The 23,828-nt window shown below is 45.1% G+C and overlaps 1 protein-coding gene across 5 annotated transcripts in view; it reads right to left on the bottom strand.

The window, feature by feature from the left end:
* Positions 1-9,433: 9,433 nt before the first annotated feature.
* CLCN4 (chloride voltage-gated channel 4) overlaps positions 9,434-23,828 on the bottom strand; it is an 83,811-nt gene continuing 69,416 nt past the window's right edge. For all 5 annotated transcript variants that reach the window (XM_058535422.1, XM_058535424.1, XM_058535423.1 and 2 more), the window contains 2 exons: positions 19,736-19,952; positions 9,434-12,843 (listed from right to left, as the gene is read on the bottom strand). In XM_058535422.1, coding sequence (XP_058391405.1) covers positions 12,753-12,843; positions 19,736-19,952 — 308 coding nt within the window. In that variant the 3' untranslated portion in view covers positions 9,434-12,752. The remainder of the gene's footprint in view (positions 12,844-19,735; positions 19,953-23,828) is intronic.

Raw genomic sequence — 23,828 nt, 5'->3', positions numbered from 1 at the left:
ACACTGGCTTTTGTCTTACTGGTGACCCCTAAGTAAGAGTGGATTCTTCCAGGTGGCACTTTGGTGGCCATTCCAGGATGCAAAAGCAGACATCTGCCAACACAGTTCTGCATCGGCAGCTGCGAAGTAGGGTCCAAGAGGTTTGTTAATAATATGAAGTACTCAAGTATGCATAGTATTTTTACTTTTTATAAAATATAAGTTAGTATGTTTATTTCTCCAATAACATTCCCCAACATCTTGCCTCAGCCTCCTTGAATCCCCAAGAAAGGAGTCAAGTTGCAAACTGTCCTGGGATTTTCCCACAAACCCAGAGTTTCTCTGTGGGAGTGTTTGCACTGGTGAACTTCAGCCATCTTGGATGTCACAGCTGAAAACAACTTTTTGAACCACTTCTCTAAAAATTACAGTCCTCGTTCTATATTTTTATTCCCCTTCAGACGTGACTATTAGATGCACCTTTTGATATTTTTCTATTAAGTAAACAGAATCACTTAAAGTTCTTATATTTAAAAGAGAAAGAGAATCTATTAACCAAATCCAGAAATACTGAAATTTAATCTCATTTCTATTCTCTCTCAACATTGAGCACCAAAAGAACTTTCCAGTCAGTGGGGCATTTTTCGCTTTGATGTGACATGTTCAGTAAAGTCATGGGCATGGATTTCCTGAGCCGTTAGTCTCCACGGCATTGAGAGGCTGCCACAATTCTTTGCAGGTTCAGTTTGATCAAAGATACACTAGGGCATGTGGAGTCTTCAGACTCCACTTTCACATTCATTCTTTGGAAGTTCAGGATCTCTCAACTGAGCAGCCCTTCTCAGGCCATGAAACACCAAGCCGAGTACCATTTTCTTTTGACACGGAGTGTTTTATGTGACATTTTACACAACGGCAGATGGGTCTCTTTTGGGGAAACGCTCTATGTCTCCAGAAAACTCTGCCAGGATTATTCTAAAAGGTCACAACTAAAGAAGAGGTTTTCAGCACTTATCCATTCTTCAAAAATATGTGATGATTATCATCAATATATAAGATACTAGAATGGACACTGAAGAAATATAATGGAGACATAGCTCCTTGACCTTGAGAAACTCATAGATTTGACCAAGAAAGCCAATCCCAGTTTTTTCACCTTCACGATTCCCACTTTAGGAGTCAATACTCTATGTTAGCCCTGGGCTGAAGAAATAAAAGAGAACCACGAGTTGCTGCATCTGCTTCCAGAGACTGTGCTTTGGAACTTAAAGTTAAGCTACTACGTAAAGCGAGGCCTGCTCTTAACTCTTAGAGTCGAACTTGAATGTCAAAGTGCAGACTTGAAACCATCATGAGCTCACACAGTCCCACCCATCCTGGAAGCAGCATGTGCTTTGCAGTTAGTCTCCAGGTCCAGTAATTGCAAAAACAAAACCCGAATCAGATGATGTGGTTTCAGCCAACAACAGCCCCTTCTCGGAGTCTGTAATCGTTGTTTATACTTTCCCATGTCAGTCTGCAGGAGTCCCCCTCTCTGCTTTTCTTCTCCCGTTGGCAGCTGGTGCCGTGAACGTTTGGTTGAAACAAACATTCTTTCCCGGGGTATGCCCGTCTGTCCCCTCGCTCCGGGCGACCAGTGCACAGCCTTGAATTATGTATGTCTTGGTGCGGTTTTCAGATTGGGAATGGCAATGCTTTGGAGGGGGAGGCTCTGAAAGGGACTGAGGATGAGGCTGGATTCTTTCACCCCCGTGCCACACTGAGGTGTCCCTTCCCCTTGACGATCGTTGACTGACGATGACTCTCTGTGTTTCATCTCGGGGACAATTTGGAGCTCACGTTACAATATGACTTCTGGGGCCTTTAAAGTCCCAGCTGCAGGGGCAGAAGCACTGTAGTGATTAGGGGGCCAGCCCTCTCTGGGGAGGGGGATGGCTGCACAGTTGAATACGAAATGCAATTAAAAAGGAGCACCTGGGCTGAAACAGAAGCAAAGAATGTGACTTGGCTCCAAGCAGAAGGGGGCTCATTTAATCACACAAGAATGTTCATCTCTACAGAGTGCTTGATTCAGAAAAACCCAAAACTTTAAAAAACAAAAGCGAAACGAAACCAAAAAACCCCTCCGACTTGCCAGCAAAGCAAAGGAATGCATGACTTCTTGCTAACACCTTCAGGGCTGCCCACGGTAAAATTAAGTTAGCAGAGGCTCATCTCAGGACGCTGGTGAAATCTTTTATTCTTTTTGCTGCCCTGGTGTCTTCATACTTCCCCAGACGCCCACGGATTCTTGCGTTTTCCATCCTTTCTCACACTCACTCTGCCCCTCTACCCCCAGGGCTAATTTCCCAGAGGCAGTGCCTGTTCCAGGTGTGTGTATGTGTGTGCATGTGCACGCGTGTGTGTACGTGTGTGTTCTGGTTTTAGCATCTTATCTCCATCAAAACTTTCCCATCACCTTGGACCAGTGGTTCTCAATCTTGAGCTGCATCTGAATCAGTTGGAAGGCTTGTTAAAACACAGATGGCTGGGCTCTGTCCCCCAACTTTCTGATTCACTAGGTCCAGGGTGGGGCAAAGGATTGGCATTTCTTTTTTTTTTTTTTTTTTTCCCCCAAAGCCCCAGTAGATAGTTGTGTGTCATAGCTGCACATCCTTCTAGTTGCTGTATGTGGGACGCGGCCTCAGCATGGCCCGAGAAGTGGTAGCGCCGGTGCGCGCCCGGGATCCAAACCCGGGCCGCCAGCAACGGAGCGCGCGCACTTAACCGCTAAGCCACAGGGCCGGCCCAGGATTGGCATTTCTAACAAATTGCTGGCTGATCCTGATGCTGCTGCTCCAGGGACCACCTTCAAGAACCACTGGGTTAGACCAACCAGTTGGACTCAGAGACTAATCTGAGCTGAGGTGAACTGTCATGTAGGAAAAAGTTCCTGGACTTAAAGTCACCAAGAAGAGCCACGTTTGAGATCTAGGCAGACACCAACTAGCTATACCAACTGGGGCAAGTCCCTGGAGCCCAGGGCTTCTCAATCTTGACAACACTTTAGAATCACACGGCAACTCTTTGTAAGTTGATGTCAGGCCCCACCCCGGATCAACTGAATACGAATCTCAGGGCATCGGTATGTTGTAAAAGCTCTACAGGCGATTCTCCTGTGCTTTAACCTCTCTGAGCCGCAGATTCACCTTCTGAACAATGGGTATAATAATAATTTTTACCTCATGGGACCACTGAGAGGAATCAACATAAATAAATATTAAAACCCCTTCGTAAATGACAAAGTGCTAGTCAAATGTTAGGTGTTACTTTCCCTTGCAGAAAACATTTCAATTTTAACAGAGGTCACCAATACCTCTGCTAATGTCTAAGTCGGGACAGATATTTTTGGCACAAGTTAAGCTGTTGGAGAAACTTAGAGGATAGAAAAGTTTTTTAACACGTTCATGTTATTCCACCAACACACACGTCACTCTGCTTCTGTTTTAAAAGCATCTCTTCGGGGCCGGCCCCTAGGTGGCGTAGCAGTTAAGTGCGCGTGCTCCGCTGCTGGCGGCCCAGGTTTGGATCCCGGGAGTGCACAGGCGCACCGCCCGTCAGGCCATCTGTGGTGGCGTCCCACATAAGGTGGAGGAAGATCAGCGCGGATGTTAGCTCAGGGCCAGTCTTCCTCAGCAAAGAAAAAAGAAGAGGATTGGCATGGATGTTAGCTCAGGGCTGACCTCCCTCACACAAAAAATAAAAGCATCCCTTCATATTTTCCACCCGGTTTAAGGAAGAAAGTTAAATTACCCTTAGTGGCTATCCAGTGATTTGGCGACCCTAATTTACTCTAAGCCAGGAGTCAGCAAACTTTTTCTGTAAAGATCCAAAAAGTAAATATTTTAAGCTTTGCAGGCTATGCAGTCTCTGCTGCAACTGCTGAACTCTGCCGTTGTCGCTTGAAAGCAGCCAGAGACAATTCGGAAACAAATGGGCATGGCTGTGTGCCAATAAAACTTTATTTACAAACACAAGTGGCAGGCTGGATTTGGCCTACTCTGCTGTAGTTTGCCAACCATTCCTCTAAGCTCTCAATAAAGACACAAAAATGATCAAAGTTGACTCAAGCAAGCAGCTGGGAATCTTTCCAATGGAGTGTACCAAGCAGAGAGGCATTTTCTATTCACGCTCGTGTGTATGGACTGGACGTGGGAGACGGCTGAGGAAGGAGCACACGGCAGATCACACAGCCAGCTGAAAGGGAAGTCATTCACTTCGAAATCGCCAGTTGGTGGGAGATATACACCCAAGGAAGGTGACTGTAGTCTTCCGGGGTGCACCATTAGGTTCTCAGAAAGAGGCAATGTCCCCCCTCCCTTACTTAAATCGTGGCTTTCTGCTTAAAAGTGGGGGATACTCTTCCCTAGCCACCAGGACACACCAAAGCCTGTCTCCAGGCCTTGGACTCCCCACCCCATCTTTGTCTAACACTAGGGATTTTCACCTAGCTTTATGAAACACTCACCAAAACTACCCCAAAGCATGGTCCCTTTGTCCGTGCTTTGTAAATCCCAGGGCTCCCTTCTGTACAATTGGAGTGGGAGAGGGATTTGCCCCTCACACATACACACGCTTGGCCATGTCAGGAGACATTTTTGGTTGTCAAAACCAGGGGGGGGGATGGGAGCTACTGACATAGAGTGGGTGGAGAGCAGGGATGCTGCTCAACATCCTACAGCGCAGAGGACAGCCCCTCCACAAGGAACGATCCAGCCCAAATGCTGCTAGTGCTGAGGTGGAGCAACCCCGCGACAGAGCATGACACGGGAAAGTTGGGGGCTGAGAAATAGGACGGAGAGACCTCAGGCCAAGTCTCTCTCCACCTTGTTTCTCTGGACAGGCTCCTTCAGTGACCCAATCACTGCAGCCATCACTCCCTGCTTCCTCCGGAAGTGAGAGAATCTTGGAGAACTCTGGATCTGAGAGCTGGAAGTAAGCTCAGGAGATCATCTCGTTCAGACCTGGCACCTAAGGTAGCGCATCTCAAACTTTACGCCACACGTACATCCCCTGGGGATCTTGTTAAAATGCAGATCTGACTCAGCAGCCCTGGGCGGGGATTGGAATTCTGCATTTCTAATCAGCTCTGGTGATGCAGACCCTGCTAGTCCCAAGACACCATTCTGGTTATCAAGCACAAGGAAAGGTCCCTGCTTCACAGATGACGTGCCTGAAGTCCACTAATGGTGATGCACTTCTCCCAGGTCACTCAGCTAGAAATTCTGAAAAGAAATCAAAAAAAGAGACTTCTGGACCCTCACACTCCTGTCCCGATGGCAGCACTTCCCATGGGACTGGTCTTTGGAACCCCAGTCCCATGAGGTTGAACTTTCCAATGTATTTAATCACAGAATCTACTCTCTTCCTCGGGCACCTAGCAGCATCCGGCAGAAACACGTATCCTTGAAGCACTGGAAGCGCATCCCCACCGCAGGCAGACCTGCTAGTTCTCCCCCGCTCTTTAACAGCTAGTTGAGCCTCCTGCCCCATGGAGCAACTCAGCATCTGGCAAGCCCCCGGAGAAAGTTCCTCGTTGACCACGTAAACCATCCACAGCCATTCTTGGAAATACTCTGGTCTTTCTGGGGGCAGACTGAAGTTTGAGAAATGCCAGAAAAGGAAACCTGTTCATCAAAAGGAAGCTAGCTCCAATTTCCACTTCAGTTAGTATCAGCTGGAAACAGGTGGAAGCCCTGCGAGTGAGTGTGTGTGTGAAATGGACATGGAGCCCCATAGAAGGAAGGAATGTTCTACTACCAGCAAGCGTCCTCTGGACTCAACCTGTCAGGGAGCCTGTGGGACAAGAATTTATGTATGTGTTTTCAATTTCTCTGACAGAATCTGTTTGGATTGAGGACGGCTGTTTCATCTTTGAAATATGTGTTCCATAACAAACGCTGGAATCACATAGAAATTGCTCCCTTCATTCTGTGAGCCAAACTCTGACTAAAGGGGTTTAGAAATCCCCACAAGGTGCTCTCTGCTTATTGCTCATTCGCAAAGAAAAAAACATTTCTTTAATGAAATGCAATGTTGAGGAACTGCCAAAAATAGATGCTCCCTATCTGCCTTCACATATGGTAGCTTCTTTCTAGCCAATTAACTCCCAATGAACTGGGGAAGCGATGCAACAACAGGCACGCCAGACTCCCCCGTGCTCACTGGAGTACATTGTCTCCAGAGGACATGGAAGTTTCTGGTCCTGTCTCAACTCATGAAAGCCCAGGAAGAAGCCTGCCTGACCCAGACATTTATTTGCAAGGCCATTCTGGTTAGCTCTAGCTAAGCTCCCAGAATTAAAGCTGATGGTTAGTCCCCTTTCGGACAAATCCTGTTCATTCACTCTCCCCTCTGGTTTTTAACTACATCATGTTGAAGGGAAATATCCAGGCCCTCAAAAGCTGGTCTTTCTACATTATTTATTATCTACAAATAAGTCTTTCTACAAGACTTATTTCTACATTAACATCATGCCAGAGAGATTTTCCTCTGTCTGGAAGTGGAGCGGGTATTGGGTTTTACATTGTCTGAAAATAAGCAAGTAACATACAGTCTTGTGTTTCGTGAACGCTTGCTCCAAATTTTAAGCTAATCAATAGTTCAGAATCCAGGTGTATTGATACTTTTCTGCTCTGCAAGCCGATACAAAGCTACAGAGAAATGGAATTTCCTACCAAGTAGTTTCTTTTCTAATCATTTTCCCATTAATTTGGAGTCACAGAGAACTTTTTTTGACATCCCTTAAGAGATCTGAGTTTTTGTTTGTTTTGTTTCATTTTGGTTTTTTAGAAAAATGACTGCAGAAGAGCTACAAAAAAAGGCAATTGGTTAGCCCAATCTGTGTTTACTTTTAGGGGTCTTATAATTAAAGTGTAATATGTCCTTTAACAACACAAAATTAAAGTAATTTCCAAATACAGCTACTGGGAGGGCTTCATAACATGAGAAAATGATCATATGTACCATTTGCACGGTCTATTCCATGCCAAATGCTCTACAGTGATTATCTCGTTTAATTCTCACAGCCATGCCACTAGTTATGAGCAACAGCTCACTCTACAGAGATGGGGAAACCCAGGCTCAGAGAGGTTCAATCCCTTTGACAATGTCACACAGCCAAGAGACAATGGAGCTGGAACTCAAGCGCACTCCTATCAGTGTTGAATTCAACGTGACTCCCTGAAAACTCAATATTGAAATTCTGTTAGACTCTTGGTTCTGTTTGCTCTTAGGATACCATTAGACCACAGAAGTTTCCAGGCATGGCTTTAACACCACTGATATGCCAATGGCTTGTCTGATATGCCAATGGTTGTCTCTAACCCTAACAATTCCCCTGAACCCTTGACTTGAATGTCCAAGAGATCTCTCCAATGTAGCACTTCCAAAGCAGAGCTCTTCAGCTCATCCAGCCCATCTCAGTAAATGGCAACTTAGTTGTACCATTTTATATCCACTCCACCAGCAAATCTGTTGGCTATACCTTAGAAATATATCCAGAATTCAAGAACTTCTCTGGGGCAAGCCTCCATCATAACTCACCTATTTGCAATAGCCTCCTAGACAGATTCTTGGCTTCTAGTCTTGCTGTACAACAGCCAGAATGGTTTGTGTATAACGCAAATCAAATCATGCCATTGCCCTGAACTCCATGTCTTTATCTGGCCTATGGTCTGGCCCTACAAGGCCCTGAAGCAGCTGCTTGTGTCTACGCTCTCCCCAAAGGAAAATCAAACCAGCGTCCAATACCTCCACTCCCTCCCCAAGCACCACACGTCCTGCAGCCACTCACCCAGGAGCAGGCTAGGCCTGTTCCACCTCAGGACATTTGCACTTGTTGTCTCATCTACTGAAGATGATCGTCCCCAAGCTGGCCCTGGAGGCTGGCTTCCTCTCCTAATCAGAGAGGACTCCTCTCACTGCCTCTTCTAGGTCAAAGGTATGTGGCATTCTCTGTGCATTTTTTTTTTTTTTTTTTTTTACTTTTTTTTTTTTTTTTTTTGTGAGGAGATCAGCCCTGAGCTAACATCCGCCAATCCTCCTCTTTTTTTGCTGAGGAAGATGGCCCTGGGCTAACATCGGTGCCCATCTTCCTCCACTTTATATGGGACGCCGCCACAGCATGGCTTACCAAGCAGTACTTCGGTGCGCGCCCGGGATCCGAACCAGCAAACCCCGGGCCGCCGCAGCGGAGCGCGCGCACTTAACCGCTTGCGCCACCGGGCCGGCCCCTCTCTGTGCATTTTTTTTTTCAGATTTTCTGTAAAGTTGAAAATTTCAAAATAAAAAAACTGGTGGGGAAGGACGTGATTCAAACCATTGTGGCTCCCAAATAGATAAAAAAAATTTCCGTTGAAAGAAAGAATAAATATTAGACCACTGCCGAAGCTGTCCTCCCCAGCATCTCTGAACAGGGCAGACATACAGATGGCCTGGGGACAGTGGTCCTACCCTATCCTTGGATATTTATAGCCCCAGTCTGAATTCTTATTTAACTGTCGTGCACCAGGCTAAGAAGGGATTTTAAAGCTGTCCAAACTGACGTCACACTCTTGCATGACAATCGTAAGAACGGGTCTTGAACTTTACCAGATACTTCAGCAGTCACCAGAATTGGGTTTCCGGAGGTTCCATTGGATAGAAACAGGCTGTGAAATCAGTATCTCTTCCATTTACAACATGCTTCTTGAGGACTCGGCGCATGTTTTATTTTTAAAAACAGAGTTCAAAAATTTAATTTTTAATAAGGTGCCAACATTTACACAGCGTGTTACAATAAAAAAAAACAACCCCACATTGCTATGTGGTCGTTCCAACACCAAATGCAAACAAATCTCATAACAGTCGCACGTAGGCTCATTCCCAGTATACCTAGGACAGCAAATCAATAGTTATTACCACGCCAGTGAAGATGGAGTCTGCTTCATGTTCCCCAAGTTAGATCGCAGGCTCCCCATCATGTACATCGTTGCAAAGCTTAGAAGCTGAGTCTGACAAAACGATGCCCACGCCAAAGTTAAATGTAGGCACAATATTCCAATTACGCAATTCAATATCCCTCCTCCTTGGGTTTCTCATCTTTTCCAGCTCAGCATCTGATAATGAATACTGAGCAGAATCTGCACATGTTGATAATTTAAAGTAACCAGTTCTCACCTAAGTGAAACAAACTGCTCAAAATCTTCCAGTTTCTGAGACTTATTAGGGCCAAAAATCTATCTATTGACATGTCGTCTCCTTTGTCAGGTCTTTGGGAAGTACTGAATACAGAAATTTGAGATTGCCTGGTTCTAAGTAACAGCAGACACTGACTATTGATTTGCTTCTAGCACATTCACCTTTCCCTAAAAGCCACCTGCACATCTGCATTCCCAGGGGAGGCTCTCAAAAACACTTGCAAGAAATTCACATGTCACTTTCAGGATACTCTTTATTTGGTGTCCATCCCTCTACAACACATTTCCTCAGTAATTGAGGGGGGGAGCAAGAAACAGGTTGATATAGTTTGTCACAGAACTCTTTTTCCATTAGGTATCTATGTTTATTTACATCAAAAACCGATTCAGAAAGAATCCAGAAAGTGCTACAAGTGTCTAAAGCCTGGAAAAGAAAACACATTATTCTGAGAAACGTTTATTTGACCTCCACATCCCCGTTCTCCTCATCTTGCTCATCAGCGCACCAGGCAAAGTGGATGAAGTTCTACATCTGGACACAGCAAATACTTCCAAGAATCCCTACGCATGTACTTTTACGAGAAGGCGTGACAAAGCTCGACAGCACGTTCCCCAGCGAGTCTGTCTGAGGCTCCGGGCCGGTGGGCGAGTGGACTGCAATGGCTGAGTTAGGGCTCCGAGGGAGGAAGGCAGCTGACTCTGGCAGTCCCCACTGCAAACTCCCCCATCCTTGCCCTTAACCTGCCTGTCTGACGCTGGCCTTCTGTTGAGGAGAGCCTGAACCCCATGACAAATTAGAGCTTCAACTTGTGAAGGAAAACAAGGTTAGGTTATTTAAGTCAAGTAACACTCCCAACTGTTTCCCGTGATGTCACAGACATCTCTACGCTAAGCACTGGGGAGAAGGACACAACTCCCCTTGGTGACCTTGGCCCAGAGTAAACTGTCACCTCATCCCTCCACGGCCTCAGCTGGAGGCGGAGGCAACTCTGTGGTTTCAGTGACCTTTGGCTGTCCGCTCACTGTTTGTGTTCCCTTCTGAAGCTCCTTGTTTCAGCTAAAAGGGCGTCCTGGATTATATAAATCCAGGGTATGACTAATACTCACTCTTTTGGGAGGCCTCGTAGGAGTAAGACGGGAACTACATGAAGCAATCTTGAAGACTTTTTAGAATTTAAAGTCCAGGAGAATCCAGCTTCACTTGCACATGTTCCATGGAAACCCCAATAACAATAATATTAGGATCTGTTACTCAATACTTACGCGCTGCAAATGAGAACAAACTTCATTCTATTATAGGACCAAATATTACATTCTTTCCTATTGACTGCTATTTCCACACTGCGGTGGCTTCTTTGATATTATTTTGGAGGGGGCCAATTACAGAAACAAATTCTCCATAGTTTGTCAGCATGATCTGACAAACTTTTTTAACCCAGAGAATACATCAGTATATTTTCTTACATCAACTAGAAGTTTCATAGAAACCCGCTTGTAGCTAGGTTTTTATCCAAAGTGAACATTTTTCTTAGGGCTAAGAAATGACAGGTTCTGATTAGGAGTTCTATATCAAATCAGAGAGAAGGACTGAGAGGCTATAAGCTTAGCAGAGAATGTTCAGAGGGGTTTGGCAAGAGAGAGAGTAAAGAAGATAGGAAGGACAATGACAGGGACACAGTGATGGCATCCAATACAGCAGACAATATTCCCTTCCCAAAGACCAATTCCCCTTCCTCATTAAGAGAATCTAAATTTCGCTCAGAGTAATATGCACAGCTAAAAATCTTCCTTTCCAGGCTCACGTGCAGGGGGGGGGGGGGGTGCCATGTGACCGAATTCTAGCCAATGGACGTAAGCTGAGCATCTCTGGGAAAGCTTTGCTGTCCTGATGTAGATACTGCTCCTTGTCACTTGCCTCTTCCTCCCTCTTTTTGCTTAGAAGGCAGACATGATACCTAGCAGTTCAGTAACCATCTTGTGACTATGAGGCAATAAGCCAAAGGACAAAGGGCCAGGATGGTGGGAAAAACACCAGAAGAGTGCGGATCCTTGAGGACAGTCCTGAGTGCCTGCCTCCGGGTTTCTTATTCACCTCTTCACTGTGTCGAGTTTTCTATTATTTGCAGCCAAATGCACACCTGATACATCAATATCCAACAATGAGATTGAAAAGGATGAGGACAACTCAGTGGAAAGGGAAGAACAAAGACTAAAGTGAAGGGCAAGGGGGATGAATCTTTCAGAGATCATACAGCGGACCTGAAAAACACAGCTGAATTCCTTCCCGCGGAAAAACCAGAAGTCCTGACTAAAGGAATAAATGTAACATTAAGTCCAACACAAAGACGCCCAATGCTCAAATTGGCTGTCTACGATTTAACTCTGTCCTTCTGTGCTTTGATTGCTAGTATGAAAGTGCATGCTCATACATTAAAGCTGGACGCTTTGCACCCTACAGAGAAGAGAATGGAAGAGATTTAGAATCAATTTCGTATTTCTCTTGCAATCCATTTGGAGGAGTTCCCACTGAGAACTCGTACACCTCACCCTTCCGGCAGCAGTATTTAATAAGATCTGAGCAGGAAAATAAGTAGTAACACTGAGTAGCCTGTGTTGACTCTTGCATACGCTATTTGGAAATTAAAGCACATTTACAGCAAGCTGGGGGCATACAGAATATGGCCCATGGAAAGTGCTGGACTGATCAATATTTAAGAATGCACAGGCAACAGCAATAAATAAGTGAAGCAAATGCAATGGGGATGCAAATCAATGATTGAGTGTGTATACCCTCAAAATAAGGATGAATCCCTTTTATGGGAGGAAATATAGTGCAGCACTAAACGCTCCAATAGTTCGTCGTGCAGTCCCAAGATGCTGGTCTTGCATAGAGAAATGATTTCTTCATACTCATCATAGCAGGAGACCCTGATGTTGGCTCAGAGACTGACAATAAGCAAAATAACAGGCTGAGAACAGGAGCAAGAAATGGGATGGTCACGAGTGAACCCACCGACATACTTGCAGCTTTCACTATGCTCATATTTAATTTCTTTTTCTTTTCCAACGAAGTAAGTGCAAATATCTTTAGTCTGATTCAGTAACATAGCAGCAAAACTTCAGGAACCAATAAATAAGGACGCTGACATACCAACACCCCTTTGCCTTTGGGACTCAAAGCTTCACAGGCATCAGCCTCAAGCAGAAGGGGCAAACGTTTCTTGACTCAGCCTGTGTGTTCCATGTCCTTGTACAAACCACATGGTTTACCCCCACCCCCATTCCCCCATAGCAGTTATAGCAGTTAGTAAACTCATTAAGAAACACAGCTTGAAACTCATAAGGGGTTAAAGCTATAAAATACCTACTCATTGATGTATTTTTTTAAAAAAAAAAAAAAAGGTTTCATTCTTCTTCCCTTCCTTTCAAACAAAGCTTTTGTTTCCGCTGCCCTCAGCGCATGATCGTTCATTAGGATAATAACATATCATTTGTTTCTTTCTTTTAAAATGACACAGTTGTTGTGTTTTTCTCAAAATAATTGCCACCTCGTTTCTAATTAAACATGATGGATTCAGGGTCCTGGTTTGCCATCTGGGCCATATGTCTCAGAACATCCTTTTTCGTGATGATGCCAAGAAGTCTCCTGGAAAAGAAACAAAATGGAGAAAGGAGGTCAACCGGGCAATACCGACCCATGCTTGTCCCTAAAGCCCAGTGCTTTCTCCACCTGGGCACACAGAGACATTTCCCAGACTCCCCTGCAGTTGGGTGGGGCAACTGAGTGAGCTCTGGCTGGTGGCGTGTGGGTGGAGGTGACAGATGCCCCTCTCAGGTCACCTGCATTTCCTCACACTCTCTCATCTGCCAGCCAGAGGCAGGGTAGCCAGTGACGGACTCCAAGGTCACAGAGGACTGATGTAGAGGCCACCAGATTCAAAGACCTGGGTCCTTGAATGACTGTGTGGTGCAGAGCCTACGCCTGCTGCCACACACACACTGGAAGTGACAGGGGAGAAAAATCAACCTTCATTGTGTTAGGCCACTGAGACTGCAAGCTTGTTTATTATGGCAGTAAACCTACGATGACTAATACACTCTCCTAAATCTCAAGACTGTAATCAATTAAGAAAGGGCTTATGAAAGCCATTGTCAAAACTCGACCACACCACACAAATTCCAAGTATAAGGCATCTTAAGTATAACAATTGATTCTATTTTAAATCTACCTTAATGGAAGGGTAAAGTTTGACATTTATCTTTGACCATACATGTAAATTACCTCCTCTTCCAAAATTCCATTGCATTCAACTTACAAAAACACCACCACTTATCAGGGTCCCTTATATAGGGCCACCTAGACAATACACTGCACAACTCCAGGGAGCACTGTTCACAAACACTGCAATGTAAACAGTGCCCCCGGGATTATGCAAGTGTAAACACTTGCACAACCAGCTACGGCAGCCCCTGTCTCACTCTTGATTTTATTAAATATTTAAATGACCACCGGCTGGAACAAATCATTTCCCTTAGGCAGAGTGAAAGATTTGAAAGAAGGGGATGTACACAACTTCTTTGGAGAAAAGAAGTTCCATTGCCAAATTAGTTTGCAAAATGCTGCTCACCATATCTCCATCATACCCAACAAGAGGGGAATGGAGAAGTAAAGAACTGCGGCAGTCTCACACCAGAATACTGGATTGCTATCAAAATGGCAGCTTTCTACTCTGTATCTATGTGAAATGATGATATACCAAAAAATCAGAAAACACAATTGTAATACAGTGTCATTTATTTTAATTAAAGCCAAATTAGTCAAACTCATCTCTTACTAATAGAAAGTGAATATGAAGAGGGAATGCAAGTATTCAGAGCAGTATTCAAATCAGTTATACCTGGTGAAATGGACACTGGCTAGTGAAACTATCAGGCCAGAATTCTGACTTCCCTGCCCCTGACCACACTGGACCTTACACAATCTTGGAAAGGTAATTGTTTCTTGTGCTAGTTTCCCCATTTATCACACTGGGGGAGACAGCAGGCACTACTTCTTCCCCTCCATCTCATCGGAACATCTCAGGAGAGAGGAAAATCGCAAAAGGGGCCTTTAAAATCATGCTAAACAAAAAGAATAATGACGATATGGATGACAAAACACTGAAAGAAAGAGTCATGACCCCATCATGATAATCAAAAAAAAAATGGGGAAAAATGTAGAAAGCAGGATAGAATTAGAAAATCAACATGCAACTCCTAATATAATAATCAGTTTAGTCAATAATTATCAATGGATTCCAAAACCACTGGGTAAACGGTTGCTGGAAAACAGAAAATCCACATGATCTCAAAGGATCCCTCCACAGATTACGCACAAAGAGAAAAATGTCCCTTTACAATGGAGGCCTCTGGCCATCACCACCTCATCCAAGTGATGGAGATTATCACCAATAAGGATGGAAAAGCTGACATGATGACATCGTCTATGTTGGAATGTTGCCAAAAACTACTTAAACCAAATCAGACCATGAGGAAGCAATCAAGCATTCAGAATGTGAGACTACTGGTCTGAACTCTTCAAAAAAAATCTGTCATAACTAACAAACAAAAAAAGGCAAGGAGCTGTTCTAGACAAAAGACTAAAGAGGCAAAACAACCAAACTCAATGTGTAAACCCTGAAGGAACTCTGGATTGAAATTTGATATGAACTGGATATTGAATGATACATTGAGTTGTTAATTTTGTGTAATTACGGTTTAGGGGTTATGTAAAAGAACGTCCTTACTCTTAGAAGATGTATGCTTCATTCATAATTGCCAAAAACTGTAAGAAACCAAGATGCCCTTCAGTAGGTGAACGGATGAACTATGGTGCATCCGGACAATTTAGCACTAAGGAAATGAGCCATCAAGCCAGGAAAAGACATAGAGGAACCTGAAATGCATATTACTAAGTGAAAGAAGCCAATCTGAGAAGGCTATTTTCCGTGTGATGCCAACACTGTGACATTCTGGACAAGGCAAAACTATGGAGACAATAGACAGCTCGGTGGTTGCCAGAGATCAGAGAGGAGGGAGGGATGAATAGGCAGAGCACAGAGGAGTCTTAGGGAAGTGAAACTATTCTGTAGGATACTGTAATGGTGGACACATGTCCTTCTCTATTTGTCAAAACCCATAGGATGTACAACACCAAGGGTGAACCCTAATGTAAACTAGGGACCTTAGTGAATAATAATACATTGATATTGGTTCATCAATGGCAACAAATATAACACACAAAGGCAAGATGTTAACAATACGGGAAACTGTGAGGGGACAAGAGAGGGTAGATGGGAACTCTCTGTACTTTCTGCTCAATTTTGCTGTAAACCTAAAACTGCTCTAAAAAATAAAGTCTATTCATTAAAGAAAACAAAACCCTTTGGGGGACGGGGGGAGTGGGTGCCTGAAGGGAGAGGGGTGGTGGTGAAGAAGGATAAAGCCAGGAATTGTTTTTTGTTCTACGTGTTTAGAGCTACTTGACTTTAACCATGTTCATATATTACTTTAAATACATTTCTAAAATTTATCAAAATGCCATAAAACGAAGATGCCCCATAAAACAAGATGCTATTATAGTAAATTTGCCAAGCTGAGTCTGAGTCCTGACTTAGTCAGCTCGGGCTGCCATAACAAAGCCCCACAGACTGGGTGGCTTATCAACAAACAGCAGTCCGTTCTCAGAGTTCTGGAGACTGGTGGACCAAGATCAAGGTGCTGGCAGGGTTAGTTTCTCCAGAGGCCACTCTCTTGGTTTGCAGGCAGCCACCTCTTTACTGTGTCCTCACAGGGCCTTTTTCTCTGTGCAAGCAGCCCCGGTGTCTCTTCCTCTTCTTATAAGGACACCAGTCCTATCAGATTAGGGCCCACCCTTATGACCTCATTTAACTTTAATTATCTCCTTAAAGACCCTATCCCCAAATACAGTCACATTGGGGGTTAGGGCTTCAACATGTGAATTTGTAGGGGACACAATTCAGTCCACAACAGTCCTTCAACTCCCTTTAAAATCAAAAAGGAATGGTTATAAGGCAAGCAGCTTATACCTATAATGTGCCACTAAGAAGGCTGTGCTCACTAGAGAAACGGGAGCAGGTGTGAGCAGTTCAGTCCACAAAGGTGTGTTTGTACGCGCTGGGAAGCAGCTCCGATGCTGGCGATCGCCAACTAGTGGACGGTCCCCCAAATTAAACCGCTCTTTTGTCCTCTTTGACATTTATTTTCTACTTGAAAGCCTCAATCAGGACATTACCCTCTAGAACACCTGGATGACACCACTTAAATCGGATTATGCCCACGTTCCTTAGTAGATGACAAGCTCCTCGGCTTTTCCATTTTTTAAAACACTTTTTGAGCCTTCTCCAGTTCTCAAATAGATGATCAGTAAGATGTTGATTAAGCCAATGTTGCTTTCAAAACACTATGACTTGTTAGTGTTTGCAAAGCCATGAGAACTCTACTATAACACACACACACACACACACCCCCCACCCCCATATCTCCAAGCCTGGTTTTTGTTTCCTTATCTTCACCCTGGAGACAGTATCAAAAGATCAGGCATTTGCCTAAAACAGTCTTGACAACCTCCTCTTAAAGCCGTATAACTACAATGTCTGAAAGTCAAGCTGGTTACAATGGTTCTGGGGAAATATGAATTCAGCAGCTGCCTTGAGTTTGGGCATAAATTGTGCCCTGCCTGCAACAATAATTACTGCAAAAGAAGAAAGCTGCGCATCCACCCAGGAGGAGGCCACATCAAATCCAGCAGGGTTCCTCAGTGGCGTGAAACGTCCTCTGTGATTTAAATCAAGCGTTTGAGCTTCCAGCCCCTTGGGGTAGCAGGTATCATTCTGGTGAATGATAAACGGCTGATCTATGACCACGAACATAATTCAGATTAGAGCAACTGGGCTCTTCTGAGAAGACCACCCCGTCCAAGCCCCTGTGGCCCACCTAGCAGGGCTTGGGGAAAGCTGTCACCATCTCCCCTGCTCACTTTTCCTTTCCAGAGCCTCTACGGGACAAATCCCACCCAAATTCGCTTTTAGCCACTGGAGGCTTCCTAGACTCCAGCATTATGGGGACAATGACTTCTCTGGTTCCTGGTCTGGTTTCACGATTACCTTGGACCCCAGGCCCTGAGAAATCCTGCAGACGATGCAGGTCAACAGGACGAGCTGCGGCTCTCAGCCCCGGGCAGGGAAGGCACATGGCGACCGACGGAATACATCAAACACGCAAGCTGACTTGAGACGTGCCTGCTCTGGCTGAAAGCCTGAGGAGATGAAAGGCCCTCAGACAAGGATCCCTTGCCAGCACTAACGTATCAGCATCTGTGTTTGTTTAAAATATGTAGAGCGAGAGAGAGAGTGCGATTTTGTTTTCTCCCAGAACATTCGGAGCCAATTTCGGCACCCAGATCTTCACAGGAAAACCTCATGGGGCTCCGTGAGGTGTGAGCGGGCATTAAGGGCAGAATTTCCTGCCAGAACTGGAAATTCCAATGATAACTGACATTGGATTATTGTTTTAAAGGAAAAGAGAAACTGCTATCCACTTGAGACGACATGGCGATCACAGTGGTATTTATGTCGAGTGCTGGAAATTCAAGTACATAAATGGGCTTCAGCGTTTTGCAAAGCCGAGTCCCCCGACCAGCAGCAGCACCTGGGAGATGGTTAGAAATGTACATTCTCAGGCCCTCCCAGACCTGAGGGCTCAGGAACTGCGGTAGGGTCCGCCCTCCAGGTATAACCCAGAGGTTTAATCCTCTGGGGGATTCTGACGCACACTCAAGTTTGAGAACCACCAAGTTCCTTTAAAAATCACCGGCAGAAATGATCTCTAGGCCTCAAACATTTATTTGTTCCTTATTCATTGCCCCTCCCATGTGCACGACACCTCCCTAGCTGCAGTCAGAGCTAAGGAGGACGCTTGTCCTATCAGCTAGTTCTCTGAGTCAATATGCGAATTCAGCCCCTTGCAAGAGCCCTGTTCCAGTGTTATCAGGACAGTAGGGACAAAGCCGAGTGATTAAGGATTGCCCATTTGGCTATTCACGGGCATCCAGCCCAGGGTCGGCTCAGGGGCAGCGCTAGTGATACTGTGGGCCGGATGATTCTTTGTTGCAATGGGGGCCGTCCTGTGCATTGTAGGGTGTTGAACAGCATCCCTGGCCTCTACCCACTAGATGCCTACTAGTAGCACTCCCTCCCTCCAGTTGTGACACCCAAAATCTCTGGGGGGCAAAACCACCCTGGTCAAGAACTACTAGGCTAAACTGGAGTGCGCTGGCTCTAGAAACGTAAACTATGTTAGAGAGTTAAGCCTCTGGATTCTCTAAAGGCCTAAACTATATTTAGAGTACCATAACCCATACCCCACCTCCTACCCCCAGCCTATAAAGGAATAAACTGGGCAGACAAACCTAGGTTCCAGGCTACCCTGACTGAGCCAATCTCTCCCTCCACCCAAGCTTCTGAGGCTGTGGAATTTGGGGGGCACCTCTGAGCCCCAAGAATGGCCCTCCGAACACTGCACGTCTCACACCATCGTGAACCTTTGCTCTTTGGAGCGCTGGTTTCCTGGTTTGTGATAACACAAAGCAAAAGTAATACTGCTGTGGCAGAGACAATGCCATGGGGCCACCAAATCTCTCAGCTCTTCGATAATGTTTGTTTTGAAAACGTCAAGTTATTTCGAACAGATTGATATACTAGGAAACAATCTGAGCATAATGTGAACTTCACATTTGCTTACGGGTGATTTCATCCACGAGCAACCCCAGGTGAATGCAGAAAGCTGCACGCAGCTGAATCAGGGGCACATGCATATACCCAAAATGCTCGCAAGCTGCAGCCCTTGCGACACCCACTGCCACAAGCCAACTTCAGGGCTTCTTCAAGATGAAGTGACATATTTATTGTCAAATTGATATATTTCTTAACCACTGAACATGCATAAAATGGTACAACCGTTTTTATTAGATTCCTATTTCTTGTTTTAATGTGTCACTGATGAAGTTTTTGAGTGTTGTGTGCCTAACCCTGTTTTTCTTATAAGCCCTGTGATTTTCTTTGCTCATTTTTGCATAGCGTTGTGATTTTGAAGAATGCATATGTCACGTTATAGCAGAGCAGGCTGCACCTTCTCCCTGAGCCAAGTACTACCTGGGTGGCAGAAAAGCAGCCCGAAGCACTTCTCCTTTGGCTCCTCCCCTTTTGACTCAAACTTCAGCCCTCGGGCCAGACAGCAGCCCCACCTGGAAGCATCTCCACTTTCTCAGGCTGCACTGGCCGCTCCTGCGCTCAGTTCCCAAAGCTCCCGGTCATTTCCTTCTCAGTGCGCTCACCACAGCTTCTGACGCCCCCTACCAAGTACTGGTCCACCCCAGCCGACCGCGAGTCCCCGAAGGACTGAGACTGTGTCTCGTTCATCTTGTTCTCCCAGAGTCTGGTCAGAGTACACATCCCATCAGCGCCTGTGCAGCCACTCACCCACTCCGCGTCACCAGGCACTGCCGCAGCCCCAGTTTCCGGAAGATGTCCACCACCGTCTCCATGGGGGTGTGGTCCGTGACCGTGAAAGGGCTGAGGTTTAGGACGCGCCGCAGCTTCAGGGGGTGTGGGCTGTTGGCCGGCAGCTCAGGAGGCTCCTCCGTGAAGTACATGATGGAATTGCTCACGATGCCCTCCTGCCTCTGTCTGGCGTTCTCTAGGATAGGGGAGCAGGAACAATAAGCCACACAAAAATCCCTTGCTTAGCAACTCCCACGACCCCATACCCTCAGGAACACACATCTTCCCTTCACCCGCATCCTAGCATCCCACAGAAAAGGGGTTCAGAGGGCAAACTCCACATTCCTAATGAGGGGCTTCAACCAAACATCTGTGAAACTGGCATCTCTCTTAAGCTAATGCCGTGCACGAGTCCCCCTGCTGTGACCCGATCCTTCATTGCCAAAGTCTTGAGAGGCGGGCCTGAGCAGATGGCTCCTTGGGGGAAACGCACTGCTTCCCCTTGGATTGCAGGGCACCCAGAGGCCCAGAGCCTTCCACCCTTCCTTTCCTAACATGCCTTTAGCTCCTCATCGGCTGACGTATGACACGACAAGAAACTTCACTTAGCTGCCCAATGACCTTAACACACTGTTTTTTTTTTGTTTGTTTTTTTTTTACAAACTTATAACAGGCCCAAATGGCATTACGAATCCTGAAAGGACCCAATAGGGTCATCCCAGGCTCACAGCCCAGAAATGAAGCTCAATCCCAAATAAGACCCTTGGGACGAAAGAAATAACCTAGAAAAGCCACATCCCCCACCCCTTGGCTCTCCTCTCTTAAAACTGGGCCATTTTGTAGATTTCTCAAAGAAAGATAGTAAAACTGTTATGGTAACAATTAGTCTATTTCTATCTGTAGGCAAGGCCATGTGAAAGAAAGCTGAAGAAAAGAAGGCTAACAGGAACTCATTAGAAATAGAGCTTTATGCAGGACTAGAAACCCAGGCTATTTTAAGTCACACATGAAATAAATCCATCGGTCTCAAGATATTTCTCCAAGGCGATTTTCCTTCTGTTGGAATTTTAATCTTTCTTTTGGTTCATGGGAAAAGGTTAGGAAAAATGTACAGCGAGGCTTGCCTTAAAACGGATCCTGGTTTCTATAATACATTTCTTGCCTTCTCAAAGACTACTATTCACCTATATTGTTCTTTGAAAAATAAAATTCTAACTGCCTGCTCTGAGGCCATTTATTGCAATAGAGTACTCTAATGGAAAACCGGGCGCATTCGGGGTCGGGCTGAGTTTGAAAAAGGGCCTCTGTTTAAAAGAGGAGCAGAGGGCCTGCTGGGCAAATGCCTGCATATTATGTGGGTCAGGTTAAACCTAGTTACATCAAAAGGGATATGATTCAACCACAAATACCAGATGACAATGATGCACGTTTTCAAATGTAGACGCTACACGATACACATTGCACGCTTCTCTCCTAAACCAAGATGGTTCCATCACGAAGCACTAAGGCGGGGAGGCAACGGTCAACACATACTTATCTGCTCATTTTCATAGACCAATGGATTCTCCAGAAGTCCCATGTAACAGGAATCAAGTTGAATGTCAGGATTGGATTAAGCCACAAACCTCAATCAAGAACTGATCACATGGATTTGCTGAACCCCTCATTGGTTCATTTGTATGAACCAAATACAACTTAGTAAACCGTCAATCAACTTGTTGAAATAAACAACAAGCTTATACTGCCTCCGAATCTACTGACTGGGTTAGAAGGCCTGATTCTAACAACAGCTAGTTCAGTGACTTCTTGCTCACCAGTGAATCCCCAGTACCTGGACAATGCCTAGTATGCGGTAGACTCAAAGCAGATATTTGCCACACGCTTGCATGAATCAATCAATCACAGTGAATGAATGGGAGAGTAGGTGTACTAAATGTCAGTGTATCTGGTTCTGCCTGCCATGTAGAACAGAGCCCATTTCACGCAGGAGGCATTAGGAAGGAGAGCCCATGAGCTATTCACTGCTGAACAAGAACTGAAAGCATCAGCTGGGGTCCGAGCCGGAGATCTGAGCTGTGCTCCTCGCAACTCCAAGAGTGGCAACTGCTGCTCTCGCCAGAAGGGCTCTGCTAGGCCACTCTGGAACTCCACTATAAAGACTTATCTTAAAGCTTCGAACTTTGGGGGTGGAGGTGCTATGTACAGGCCAAAAGCCGGTGAATGGAAGAAGAACCAGCAAGAAGGCTCTTTGCATTTCTCTACTAGGGTGAACCATCTGCTCCGAGTTTGGACAAGAAATCTTCATCAGTCACCAAAATGCCTGCAATAAACTATACCATGTAAGTAGCAACCGGCTACTGTCATGCCTGTACTCCCAGCTCCTAGGAGAGTCCCGGCACATGGTGGATGCACCAGAAATATTTGCTGTATGAAAGGATAACCAACTCCTCACCAGGGGATGATCCAGTGCTACGAGAGTATAGACCCCCAGACCCCAGGGACTCGTGGGAGCCTGTGTTAGAAAAGAAACCAAAAAAAAAAAAAAGCTCAATGTTTACATGTGTAAAAGACCTAAAAGACAAGAATGAAATGCACCAAATATTAACCGTGGCCTTCAATCATATTGAGAATGTGAGTGCCTTTTTTATTTTCTCTTTTGCTTCTGATTTCCCCAATATTCTATGAGTATGTATTACTTTTACTTTAAAAAATAAACTTTGTTTTTAAATGCTTTAAAGATCAAGTAGTTAAACTGGTTTTAAAACTGTCTTTAATGGAGGAGGCTTGTTGTATATTCTACCAGAACTGGTATCAGTGGCTGCAGCTTCTGAAAAATGATGCACATTTTATGGGTACCTGCTAAGGTTATTCAACTTGACATTCCACTATCTAACAGCAATAAGATCATAACGCCAGGTGCAGAGAGCCTAATTAAGAAAGTGTTGGTAAAGTAAATTTCACAAACTATGATAGGCCAAGAAATTTAAAAGACCAGAAATAATCACAAATCTAGTAAGCTATCACAATGGCTTTAGAGCAGTGGTTCTCAATTGGGAGCAATTTTGCCCCCACCCTCACCGGACATTTGGCAATATCTGAAGACATTTTTGGTTGTCATAACTGGGGGATGGGGTTGCTACTGGCACCTAGTAGGTAGAGAGCAGGGATGCTTCCAAACATCCTACAGGGCACAGGACAGCCCCCCTCAACAAAGAATGATCCAACTCCAATGTCAATAGTATTAAGGTTGAGAAAGTCTACTTTAGAGTAATTATGTTTTTACAGAGGTAATACTCTATCATCCGGTTCCTTAAAAATGCTTCCATAGGGCCGGCCCTGTGGCTCGGCGGTTGAGTGCGCCTGCTCCGCTGCTGGCGGCCCAGGTTCGGATCCCGGGCACGCACCACTTCTCCGGCCATGCTGAGGCCACGTCCCACGTGCAGCAACTGGAAGGATGTGCAGCTATGACATACAACTATCTACTGGGGCTTTGGGGGGAAAATAAATAAATAAATAAAATCTTAAAAAAAAAAATGCTTCCATAAAACAGATGTAATTAACAAGAAAGGTTAAAATGGAAAATTGGAAGCAACTATAGTGGTGGTTAGTACAGAGATGATGTGATAAAAAAAAGTAAAAAATATTTAGAAGAAAAAGCAGATTATTTTATGACAAGTTATAGTTTACTAAGGCATGGAGAAGTCCCTCTATATGTGTTTTGATGCCCAGCAGAAAGAAGCAGATGACACCACTGTTCTCCATGGCCTAGCCCAATAATTAACAGCCCTCCCAGGAAGAAACCCCTTTATCCCTAAATAGCCCGTCCAACAGATCTGACACTTCTTGTTCAGTCCTGGACGTAGATCCTTTTCTGCAAGTAAGCATCTTCCACATGCTGGAGAATCATCATTAAATCCACCAGACGAAAAAAGGAGAGTTCCCTTAACTCTTGCCCATGACGCTAACTTTCCATCCCTTTAATCATCTTTGCGGCTTCCCACTGAGTCTCTCTGAACCCGTCCTCGCCTAATTGCAGAACTCAAGACTAGAAGAGCCTGAGCCCTGCTGAGCA

The sequence above is a fragment of the Diceros bicornis genome, chromosome X (assembly GCF_020826845.1).
Source record: "Diceros bicornis minor isolate mBicDic1 chromosome X, mDicBic1.mat.cur, whole genome shotgun sequence".
Classification (NCBI taxonomy): domain Eukaryota; kingdom Metazoa; phylum Chordata; class Mammalia; order Perissodactyla; family Rhinocerotidae; genus Diceros; species Diceros bicornis.
Note: the sequence above shows the minus strand (reverse complement) of the source record. Positions and strands in the feature narration are given on the sequence as shown.